The sequence below is a fragment of the Orycteropus afer genome, unplaced genomic scaffold, assembly GCF_000298275.1.
Source record: "Orycteropus afer afer isolate SDZICR_OR568_19922 unplaced genomic scaffold, OryAfe1.0 scaffold00084, whole genome shotgun sequence".
Taxonomy (NCBI): Eukaryota; Metazoa; Chordata; class Mammalia; order Tubulidentata; family Orycteropodidae; genus Orycteropus; species Orycteropus afer.
Window position 1 is genome coordinate 5,348,863 of NW_006921671.1, and position 12,466 is coordinate 5,361,328.

Sequence of the window (12,466 nt, forward strand, 5' to 3'; positions counted from 1 at the left end):
AGTACATCTCATTGAGGGCCTTCCACTCTTTTGCTGACCCTCCACTTTACCCTGCTTGATATCCTTCTCCAGGTAATTGTCCCTTCTGACAACATGACCAAAGTAGGTGAGATGAAGTCTGGCCATTCTCACTTCCAAGGAGCATTCTGGTTGCACTTCTTCCAGGACAGACTTGTTAGTTCTTCCGGCACTCCATGGTATTTTCAGTGTTCTTTGCCAACATCACAACTCAAAAGCATCAACTTCTCTTTGGTCTTCCTTATTGATTATCCAGCTGTCACGTGCATATGAGGCGATTGAAAACACCATAGTTTGGGTTAGGTGCATCTTTGCTCTTCAGCACTTTAGAGAGGTCTTTTGCAGCAGATTTACCCAGTGTAATATGTCATCTGATTTCTTGACTGCTGCTTCCATTTGATGTTGACTATGGAACCAAGAAATACAAAATCTTTGACAACTTCAGTCTTCTGTCCATTTATGATGATGCTGCTTATTGGTCCAGTTGTGAGTATTTTCATTTTCTTACATTGAGGTGTAATCCATACTGCAGACTGTAGTCTTTAATTTCATCTTTAATCATTACTATCTTTATTGGCTGTTTTTGTTTTTGTTTCCAGCTAACCACAAGTTCAAGTCCTTTATGTACCTTTGTTATGTATAAATGATTTTTATACTTGAAAGAAATTAGCCCCTTGTAATATACTTCTTAAATATTTGCCTGGTTGGAAAGCTATCATTTGATTGTGGTTTTGCTATACTTTTATTTACAGGAGTTTTTAATATTTTTGTGTAATAAAAATCTTTTTTTTTTTTTGCTTATGACTTCTGAGGAAGGTAAAACCTTTTTAAGATTTTCTAACTGAATAATTCTGCATGAAGAATTAATATTGAGCTTGATTTTGAGCTCAAAGAAATTCCTAATGGAGAATCCACCACTTTTTCATTCAGCCATCAGTGACTTATACTTGGTTTAAATAATTTCTAGCATGCCTCTGAAAAGTATGCAGCAAAGTGATGTAGAAATCAATTATGAAATTCTGCCTCCCAAAGAAACACTAAAAGATAAATGGTTTGAGGACTTTTGTATTCCCCTGTATGTGTGTATAGAATGGATATGCAGAAATTTATGCATGTACTAGAGTGAAGTGGAGAACCCGGGAAAGGAAGAGAACACACTAATCATTGTCTCCATGTTTGGTTTAAAAAGCCTGCATCTGTGACAATGAAAGTGATTTTTAACCTTGTTTCAAGGAAAACACTACTAGACTTAGTTGATCATGGGTTTTTTTTTCCCCCTACAAATACTGCAGTCTTATAAAGAAGTAAAGAAATTCCTTAAAAAGATCCTTGGGCACCAGTGTTTCCATCATTGGGAACATTGCCCACTTAATCTGAATCGCACTGCCATCGAGTCAGTTCCAACTTACAGTGACGCCTATTGGGTTTCCAAGACTGTAAATCTTTAAGGACATAGATTGCTTCATCGTCCTCCTGCAGAGCAACTGGTGGGATTGAACCATGAACCTTCTGGTTAGTAGCCAGACACCTCACACACTATGATGCCAGAGTTCCTGAATCTGAATATAGATCCTAATTTTTTTAAATTTTTTCTTTTATTCTTATTTCAGAAAATGATATGCCTATCATTTTGTTTGCTATGGTTCTTGATTTCAAAGGATTAATAACTTCCTAATTGACCTAACAGTGTAGATTTAGTTCCTAGGATATTTGGTGATCCTAATTTAAATGATGATACAGTATAACTTACTTTCTACCACAGAAAAATAGGTGTTCCCTAAAACGCCTATTTTAGTATAATCATAGCATGTTGAGGAAAGTTTTAAGAAGGGAAAGACTTCATGTTTATAAGGTAAAATTCTGTTTAATTCTCCTGTCTCAAATGTAAAAGTTTTAAATCACAAGAGATATCACTGTAATGAGAACATTAATGTGTATTTATGGAATTGCAAATAGAAATTATTGGTTGGATGAATAATATGTGGACTACCAGTGTTTTCTGTCATTTGGAAGGGGAACTGGGAGATAGGTTATTAAAAATTAATCTTTGGAAATACTGTTTCGAATACCAATTATAAAACATAATTGTGGTCTTCCAGTTCAAGTGATACTTAGTTATGGTGGGCTTTCTACACAATCATTTTACTTAATCTGCAGAGGCTATGTAATTTTGTAATTTTTTTAATGCTATGGCTTGTGTTTGTTTTTAATGCATACACAGATAAATAAATATAGTAACAGTTATGTTATTCAGAAATATTTTTAGTATCAAGAAAGTGCTACAGATCATTATAATTCTAAGCCTTTTATTTCCCATTATAGTCAGTTACATATAATACTTTTATCTCATTAACAATCCTTTGGAGAAGCCCAGTGGTACAGTGGTTAAGTGCTTGGCTGCTAACTGAAAGGTTTGTAGTTCAAATTCACACAGGAGAAAGACCTGGTGATCTGCTCCCAGAAGGATTACAGCCCAGAAAATCCTATGGGGCAGTCCTACTCTGTCACATGGGACCACAGTAAGTCGAAAATTTACTGGACAGCACCTAACAACAGTAATGCTTTAACAGTGTAAATGTGTACCAAACTTTTCATAGTGCATGGATTCCAGTGAAGAATCCAGACAGATTCTTGCATGATGAGAATAGTCTTGTGATAATGATGAAGTACTTTGTTCTTATTTCACATCCTGGTAGGGTAGCAGGAGCACAAAGGCTTAGGGGGCTTTGTTGTTGTTGTTGTTGTTATTTTCCGTCGAGTCGGCCCCGACTCATAGTGACCCCTCCTTGGCTTTCCGAGGCAGTATCACTACGGAAGTAGGATTGCCCAACCTTCCTTCCGAGGAGTGGCTGGTGGATTTGAACCACCAGCCTTCTGGTTAGCAGGCAAGTGCCTTAGGCACTATGCTACCAGAGCTCCTTGGAGGGCTTTAGGAGCATCATATGCTCAGTTTGCCTCTGCCCAAGTGTGTAATAATCCTCAGGGTCTCTCAGAGAATTAGGAGGATCTTTGGCTCCATTAAGTGTTAAAGTAGCACCTTGGATTGCTAAGACTACCCAGGACTTGGGCATGCACCTGAACACTTTATGTCACCACTAACAAAAACAATACCTGCACTTTTGTTCAAGATTCCCATGGGCTCCAGAAAGAGATAGAACTTAAACTCTGCTGAGCAGAATGAGAGATTTACATCAGGTTCTGTAGACCTGTAGACCCCTAGTTGACACAGACTTCCCCCTTTGACCTTATGTTGTAGAAGACTTGATTTCAAGGAAGTTTCTCATACCAGACATCATTGATCCTTGAAGGATAGCTACGGCCAGTGTTGGGTTTGTAATAACACAGCACTGACTGTGATTTCCTTGCAAGAAATAGCTCTCTTGGTGGAGGTGAATCACGTTTCCTTTTAGGCTCTAAATGTCCTCATTTTTGCAATGAGATGGCTCAGCTCAATAATCACCCACTTATAAAATTGTATAAAACTGTGCTTTTCATTTTAGGAAGTGGGGAACCAGTAGATAAAACCCACATTGGTTCATTTATTACATTATTGGGGTAGGTAATAATCATTCACTGTTAGCTTTGTGTATTTATTAACTTTCTTGCTACTCCCCACTTAGCAGTATATGATTATCATTTACATTCAGGCCCATTTGCTTTTACTTAAGATTTGATTAACTGAATTTACAGGGTGGGAATGATCCTGTCTATTTTATAATTGGTTACTATGTTAATAAATTTCAATTTTTTTGAAAAACAAATATATGCTGACTCACTTCAGATAAATGTGTGCTTTCTCTTACTCGTATTTGTAATGTAACCTTAGTTGGTGTTCTTACCAGGGGACAAATTTTACTTACTCATGATGGCAAATCACAAAATTCCAAGGTACCTAATATATTAAAAAAAAAAAACTGCCATCAAGTTGATTCTGACTCATAACGATGCCCACTGGGTTTCCGAGGCAGTAAATATTTACAGAAGTAGATTGCCCAGTCTAGGATATATAATTCATATTTTTTAAAAAAAAGTAAAATGTTTGTGTTTAAAATCTACATTTTAGTGGTAAGTCCCATGTATGAAGGCTAGATATTAGCAATTTGAATCAAAAATATATTTTCAATATTAAATGTTACTCTGCTAACTTCATACTTTTCCTTTATACCAGAAAGAAGGTAAACAGGAATGTGGTTTGTGGGTTCCTGTAAAAACAGCAGTCTTTGTTTTGTTTATTTTTTCTTTAAAGTAATATCATGATAAATTGTAAAATAATACTTAATAGTCTCATAAATTCTTTCAGTTTATTGATAATATTCCAAGTTTTGTAGCATAAATTTCCCAGTGGTTTCCTGGAAAAATTATATGTGAATTAATAGATCTATTTCTTGAATATCAGCATTTATTAAGCTCCATTAGGTAGATTTTTCTGAAGTGCTAATCCTTAACAGGTGTAAGACATGGCAGGATTTGTCCCCAAAGAGCTGATTATTTACTTGTAAAACCAAGCAGTTCTTTAGGACAGAGAAAGAAAATGACATGAGCATTACATGTATATGTCTTAAATATGAAAACCTTTTAAAAGTAGGAGAGGGCATTTTCTTTTTGGTAACCATCATAAAGTAGCTTACAGTTAAGGAATTTTGGGGTTTTATACTGTTCAATAATTTATTATTATTTATTTGAAAATATATTTGTTTATTGCTGCCAAAAGAAGAATTTTAGTTAAAATACATAGATGGTGGTGTTTTCACATCTGGCATCCTTCTTTTGTAAAATTTACTATTTTCAATATTTAGGTTTAGCTTGATATTTTGTCCTATTGGTTAGAATTTTTTGTTTTTAACCTCACGTCAATTTTCTTAATTTCTTTATGATGTGATTTTTTTCTGCTTCTAGGTTTACGGAGTTCATATGCTAGTCAGCATAGCCAGCTTGGGCAAGACCTTCGTTCAGCTGTGTCTCCTGACCTGCACATCACTCCTATATATGAAGGGCGAACCTACTACAGCCCGGTGTACCGCAGCCCAAACCATGGAACCGTGGAGCTCCAAGGATCACAGACAGCTTTATATCGCACAGGCTCAGGTGGGCATCAGCTGTCTTTTGAGCGGTTTCCTGATTTCACAGTCTCAACTGTAAAAAGGATTTTATTGAGACTGGACTACTTGTTTGAAATCATGTTGCCCATTTGGTTATCAGATAAGCAGCTGTGACAACAGATCAGTAAACAATAAAATGAATGTTCATTTAGTACGTATTTGTAAGTAATATATTTTGTCCTTAGTTCAGTCAGTAAACATAATGATTGTACTGTTAATTCACAAATAAGTTTGTAAAGCCATAAATGCGACTCTCTTCGGGTTAGAAGCATATGATAAGGGAGGCCTTTAGTGGAATATTTCTTTGTAGTTGTTTTGCCTGGAGCAAGAACTTAGAAAAAATCCATGCATGAACTATTTGGTGTCTTAGGCAGGGTTCTCTAAAGAAGCAAAACCAGTGAAGCTTATGGAGAGAGAGAGAGAGGTATCTCAAGGAAATGTTCACCTGGTTGTAGAGGATAGCAAGTCCCAAATCCTTGAGTTAGGCATGAGCCTAGAGACTTCTACTGACTCACATAGTTGCAGAGACTAACAGATCCATAATTGGCTGGTCAAACAATAGACTGACTATTGCCTCATAGGGCTGTGGAAGCCAGAAAATCCAGAATTGGCAGGTCAGATGCCAGCTGCTAGTTCAAGTTCCAGGAATTGGAGGTTAGATGATGACGAGCCAGAAACAAGATCCAGAGCAAAGGAGAGCCTCGCCAGAGCATCCACATATATATAGGATGCAGGTCACACCCCCAAGGAACCTCCTCTTACATCAGAGTAAGGGTATAACTTGAATAAGGATGGGACTTGAGTAAGAATGGGACTTAACTCACACCTTCTTGTAAAGCTGTGACTCAAGATACACCTCATATTAATCCTGCCTCATTAACATACTGTCATCCCTCAGTATCCGTTAGGAATTGGTTATAGGCCCTTCCACAGATACTAAATCTGCAGATGCTCAAGTCCCTTATATAAAATGATGTAGTATTTGCATATAACGTATGCACTATCCTCCCATATACTTTAAATCATCTCTAGATTACTTATAATGTCTAATACAATGTAAATACTATGTAACTAACACTTTGGAAACAGGAAACTAGTGCATCACACCCTTGTACCCCCAACCCTCCCATTTATGCCCGCACTATAATGGCCAATAAAACAGAAACTGCAGCCTATGGCAGCATAAGCTGCCATATTGTGCTGCAGGGCTGGTTCACAGAACCTCAAGAGACTGCCTCTTTAAAAATAATATTATTAGTAAAAGAGATAGTGCAGACTTATGAACATGCCCACAAATGAACTCCAGGTAGCAATGAAAACGCCTCCAAAAGTCACAGCTCCAAGAAGCATACCTCCTAGAATACCAGGAAGCAGAAATCCATATTTGCATTCATTATTTGCCAAAAACTAACAAAGTGGGCCACTGAGGAATTTTTCTTCTAATACATCATACTTTCAGTTTTTAATAGACATTAGTGAAGAAGTGTTTCATTAGTTTTTAGGTTCTATAAATTGAAAATTTTCTTAAATAGGATTATTAAATTAATAATATTAAAGTCTTCTGATTTTAAGAAGATTATGTTTGCCATCATTGGAGAGATATCTGTTGCAGTGATTAGGAAAGAATTGTTAAATAGGGTGCACGGTACCTCTATATATAGCATCATGACATAATTTGAAGGAAAGGCCAGAGAAGAATTTTATATATTGCTCCTCTCTCTTGTGAAATAAATTTTCTAATGGTAGTAAGTTCTGTAAATAAAACATATATCAAAATAAGTAATCTCTGTATAGTTAGAAGTTTATTTCAATTATTTACAAGTTTAAGGAAATATCTTTGTTTTTTTATGACTAAAATGCAATTATGAAATTGCTCAGATTGCTTAGTTATTGTCCTATATTTTTGTGCAGTTTTATTTCATCTTAGTAAGCATATTAAAGCCTATAAGTATTTTTGCTCTTTCCTACTAATACAATTGACATCAATATTAATTAGTGTGTAATAAAAACTTAAGTACCTTTTTTTGTGCTAATGTGCTAGATTTGTAAAATTTGGAAGTAAGCTATTGCAAATAATTGCTAAAAACTATAATCCTTCGTAAAAATAAAAACATGTTGACTTTTAAAAGGGTAACCTTTTAAAAAATGTTGACGTTCTAATAGGTGTTGGAAATCTTCAAAGGACGTCCAGCCAACGAAGTACCCTTACATACCAAAGAAATAATTATGCTCTGAATACAACAGCTACCTACGCAGAGCCCTACAGGCCCATACAGTACCGAGTGCAAGAGTGCAATTATAACAGGCTGCAGCATGCAGCTCCAGCTGATGATGGCACCACGAGATCCCCATCAATAGACAGTATTCAAAAAGACCCCAGGCAAGTATCAGTTATGTTTCCAGAATGCTGCAGTATCATTGGGGCAAACCAGTGCCTTCATTCTGACTTTTCTTTAAGATACCGAATCTATTTTAATATCAGTAACCTCTTATGTCTAATACTTTCAGTTATCTTCCAGCTACATAGGTCATTGAGGTTAATTTCATCTTAAAGATAGAGTCCTTCTTTCACTGCTTTAATAGTAGGTTAGAGGATGCAATGCATAGGTCTGTTTGAATATGTGCAGCATTCATCATTGAAATACTTCACCAAGGCAACGACCTGGGAGAGCCTTTTAGTCTGAATTACACAAAAGATTTGAAAGGATCATTTTATCCTTTTCCCTTCTCCTGACTGTTGGATGAGAGCTTCAGAAAATGTATTTGTTTTAAACTATGAAAGACCAGTATTGTGGATATTTTGAATTATATGGGTCAACACTTTAGCTTTCATTAACTTGGTCCTTTAAACAGCTTATTGCCATTCAGGAGAGCTGGATTATAAGAAGCTCTCATACCTCCTAAGCAAAAAATGTTTGGCAAGTTATAGATGTTTTCTCATTTTAATTTTGTTTAGCTATGTAACAAACATTTGTTATTAAGATTAGTATGAGTCATTTAGTACTTAATTGATTTTTGGAAAACTGGCCTTGTCTTTAATGAAAGTCATTTAAAATATTTAGGAAGTAAGAAAGATATTTAAAAACTGAAAGAGAATTTTACTTTATGAAAGACTGAAATTGATGCTAAATTTAACCAGCTTCAATATTATTTTAAGGTATATATTAGCAATATTTCTCTCACTCTTCACCCACAAATAGTTGTTTTGCTGGAAAATTGTTATAATTATCAATTCATTTTTAGCAACCTACCAGCTTGTTCTAATGAATATGAATTAAAAGCATGAGTGAGATTTGGTCATGAAAACAGAATAACTGAATGTACTGTATAGAGTTGAATGAAAAACAGACTACCTCACTAAAGCCACTTCACCTATTCACTTTTTTTTTGCCTAAAATGCTGTAAGTTTTCTGCATACATTTGGCTCTGCTATTCCTTGTTTGCCACCTTTTTGTCATTTTCAGGATTTTTAAAATAATTTGGCTGATGGCACTTCCAATATAAGTAAATCAGAAATATTGTTACATAATTTCATTTTTTAAATTACTTAAAATGACAAAAGGGTAGGACACCCAAATGAATGCAGAAATTCCCGAAAGAGTTTTGAATTACAATTTAGACCATACCCTGGCTGAACCTGGAGAGAAAATAATAACTACCCAGAAAAGTAGTGAAGTGTGATTAGAGATTTGAGTTTAATATGTGTCCCTGAAGACTTCAGCTTTGACCTCTAATATTAGTTGATTCATTCTAAACAAGAATTTCATGTATGATAATATCCTTCAGCTATTCATAGTATGATAATTTCATAGTCTAATGCATAAAACTGTTATGGCTAGCTTTGATTATATGAAACTTTACTAATAATGAATTTCATCAGATGAATAAATGATTATCATATAATAATAGGTGCATTCATTCTAGCTGAAATTGGAATCCTGGAGAATTAGAAATTTGAATATTCAAACCAAAATGAAAACTTCTATGACAACTGTTACTTAATTTTGAATTTTAAAAATAGCAACTTTGTTTTAGTCACTTACAAACCTGATTTCTTTATTATTAATGCTATATTATAATTAGCCTGAAAAATTTTGTATATGATTGATGAGGTCATTGTTGCTTGTTACATTAACTGATATCTATGAGATTTTTTTATCTAATTTGGAAGCAAAACTTATTAGTATTAAAAGTGATACTTCTAAAAAGAACAGCATGAAAGTACTTCCTCTGGGAAGTGACAGTAACATAAAGAATGGTAATATTCATGGTGTTCCTTTTGAGCAGGTTCCATCCAATCTGTGACAGTCAGCACGATAACTTCATTTACCACTTCTCTGACCTTTATGCTAAGATACATGATAACGTTTATGCTATTGTTTTTGCTTCAATAGTCAGTTGTCTTTTAAAGATATTAAAAGAAAAAAAAAGATGGTCTTTTATATTCAACCATGCATTTACAGTTAATACTGCTCATTACTTTTTCTTGTAAATTCAGATTTCCATCTGGACTATTTCCCTTCAGCATAAAAATACTTCTTTTAACCTTTCTTGTGTTACAGGTCTGCTGTCAGCAAATTTTCTCAGTTCTCATTATCTGAAAATATTTTATTTCACTTTTGCTAGCTATAAAATTCAAGATCAATGGGTGTCTTATTTGTTTTAGTATTTTAAATGCTGTCCTTCATTGTTTTCAGATCACCATTGTTTAGGATAAGAAATCAGCCAGCATTTTTGTCCTTCTTCCCATTATGTAATGTGTCTTTTCTCTGGCTGGTTTTCAAATTTTTCTCTTTATCTTTGGCTTTCAGCATTTGACATGCTTGGGATTCACTGATATTCTTACACTGTAGTAGGCTTACGATTTTCACCAAAATTTTGAAATTTTCATTCATTATTAAATTTTTCTTTCTGCCTTAAACTCTTTTTTTCTTCCTTCTGGGATTCCAATTAAACATGAAAAATCACTTGATTACTAAAGTTCTATTCATTGATTTCTAATATTTTCTCTGTATTTTTCAGATTGGGTATACTTTTATTGATCTACACATTCATTGTACTTTCTTGTGCAGTCTTCAGTCTTTTGTTAAGCTTATCTAGTTATTTTTTTTTTATATATCAGATACATGTATTTGAGCCTTTTAAAAATAGTTTTAATTTCTCTGATGAGAAGCCCCATGTGTTCAATCCTTATGTCCATCTTTTCCTTGAAGTCTTTTTATGTGTAACAACCATTTTAAAGTCCTCCTACTAATTTCAACATCTAGGTTGTCCATTGGTATTGGAGTGTCTTCCTCTTCTTTGAAAGTCACATTTTCCTGCATCTTCTCGTGTCTAGTAATTTCAAGTTGTATTTGGATGATACATTGTAGAGATTTAGGATTATTTTGTCCCCTTTTATGGTGCTGAAGGAGCTCTGGTAGCATAGTGCCTAAGGCACTTGACTGCTAACCAGAAGGCTGGCGGTTCAAACCCACCAGCCACTCCTCGGAAGGAAGGTTGGGCATTCCTACTTCCGTAGTGATACTGCCTCGGAAACCCAAGGAGGGGTCGCTGTGAGTCGGGGCCGACTCGATGGCAAATAACAACAACAACAACAACATGGTGCTGAAGTTAGTTCTGGCGGACAATTAAATTACTGACAGATCCTTTGAATTCCGTTAAGGTTGGTTTTGTTCTTTGTTAGGGCATGTTTGTGTCAGATTTATTGTTGGTTTTAGAACATGGCTCTTACTCCTGAGGCCTATTTAGAGTCTTGACTGAATGCCTCAGGTACTCAGCATGGTCCTCACTCTGACTGGGCTGATGTCATCATCACCCAGTACTAGTATCTGTCCAGCCCTTAGTTCTACAGCAATTACTTTACATTGAACGTATACACGTGCCCTGCACAGACACAGTCCAGCCCTTATTGAGGCTCCACACAGGCTTCTAGAATCCCTTCTGCATAGCTGCCTTCTCTGCTGTACTCTGCCCCATAATCACCAAACAGTTCAGTATCCCCAAGTTGGTTTCATCATATAAAAGGAAAACTATTTATTACAAAGAATGCCCCTATATAGAATAGTTTATGTCTCAGGAATGATGAATAGTATTAAAGCATCTATCATAATTCAACGTTTTTTAATATTTTAATACACATCATCAAATTTAATCATCACAACCAACCTTTGAAGAAGGCAGCAATAACAAATCTTATTGTTCCCATTTTACAGATAAGAAAACTGATCCTCCAAATAATTAACTCATTTTCATAATCACATAATACTTGACAAACCTAAGACTTAAAGCCAGGCAGTGTAACTCTAAATTCTGTGCTTTTTCTCTCTGTGTTATTTTGCTTCTCTTACCAAAATAACTATTCTTAGTGTTTATTAATTGATATTATTATCCAGTTTATTGTCCAGTTAGTTCCACAAACCATAAATCTCAATCTCACCCTTGACTTTCTATAAGATCATCTGGCTACTATGCAAAGAATGGATTTAGGAGCAAGGGTGATATTCAAGGAAGAGAAAACTTAAATGAGGCTTATAAGAGTGATCCAGTAAGATGGAGTGAATGGATAGATTTGGTTTATATTAAATATTGTTGAGATGATCAACAAAGCTTGCTGATAGATTGGATGAGGATGATAAGAGAACAAGAGAAATCAAAGATGACTCTTTTGTTTCAAGGAACTCTTTGTCCCTTGTTTATGTAGGGACAACATATAAACAACCAGGGTTTCATTAACCTCCACCATTGAATTACTAATCCCAGATTCCTTATCAATATCTAATGGTATTTAATAGTTCCTATTTCATAGGACAACAGTAAAAGTAAATGAAGCCATGCATGGAAAGATCTTGACACAGTGCCTGATGTAGAGTAAACTAAGTAAATAGTAACTCCTCTGAGCTTGGCGTACTAGACACTACACATTCAACTATTGCCTATTCAATGTTTGTATCTACAACACATAGTCTGGAACCTAATAAAAATTGACTAAATATTTGTGTGAATGGATAATAACATTTGTATGTTTGCAAGTATATAATGACCTACCTGTTTGCAGTGGACTGGAAGGTGAATACCTGAAGCTTTACCCCAGACCAAGAGAAACTCTGGGACTTTAAAATTAACAACCAGTACTTCTATTGTTCTGTTTTTAGTTGTTTTTTGAAAGTTTGTTGTTGTTGGGTGCTGTCAAGTCAGCTCCAACTCATAGTGACCTATGTACAACAGAACAAAAAATACTTCCTGGTCCTGCACCTGCACCATTCTCATAATCCTTGCTATGCTTGAGCCCATCATTGCAGCCACTGTGTCAATCCATCTTATTGAGGGTCTTCCCCCTTTTTTTTTTT

General features: G+C 35.1%; 1 protein-coding gene across 1 annotated transcript in view; it reads left to right on the plus strand.

Moving 5' to 3' along the window:
• PKP4 (plakophilin 4) overlaps positions 1-12,466 on the plus strand; it is a 307,598-nt gene that overhangs the window by 226,171 nt on the left and 68,961 nt on the right. Inside the window, exons 7-8 of the mRNA XM_042781077.1 lie at positions 4,915-5,103; positions 7,281-7,501. Coding sequence (XP_042637011.1) covers positions 4,915-5,103; positions 7,281-7,501 — 410 coding nt within the window. The remainder of the gene's footprint in view (positions 1-4,914; positions 5,104-7,280; positions 7,502-12,466) is intronic.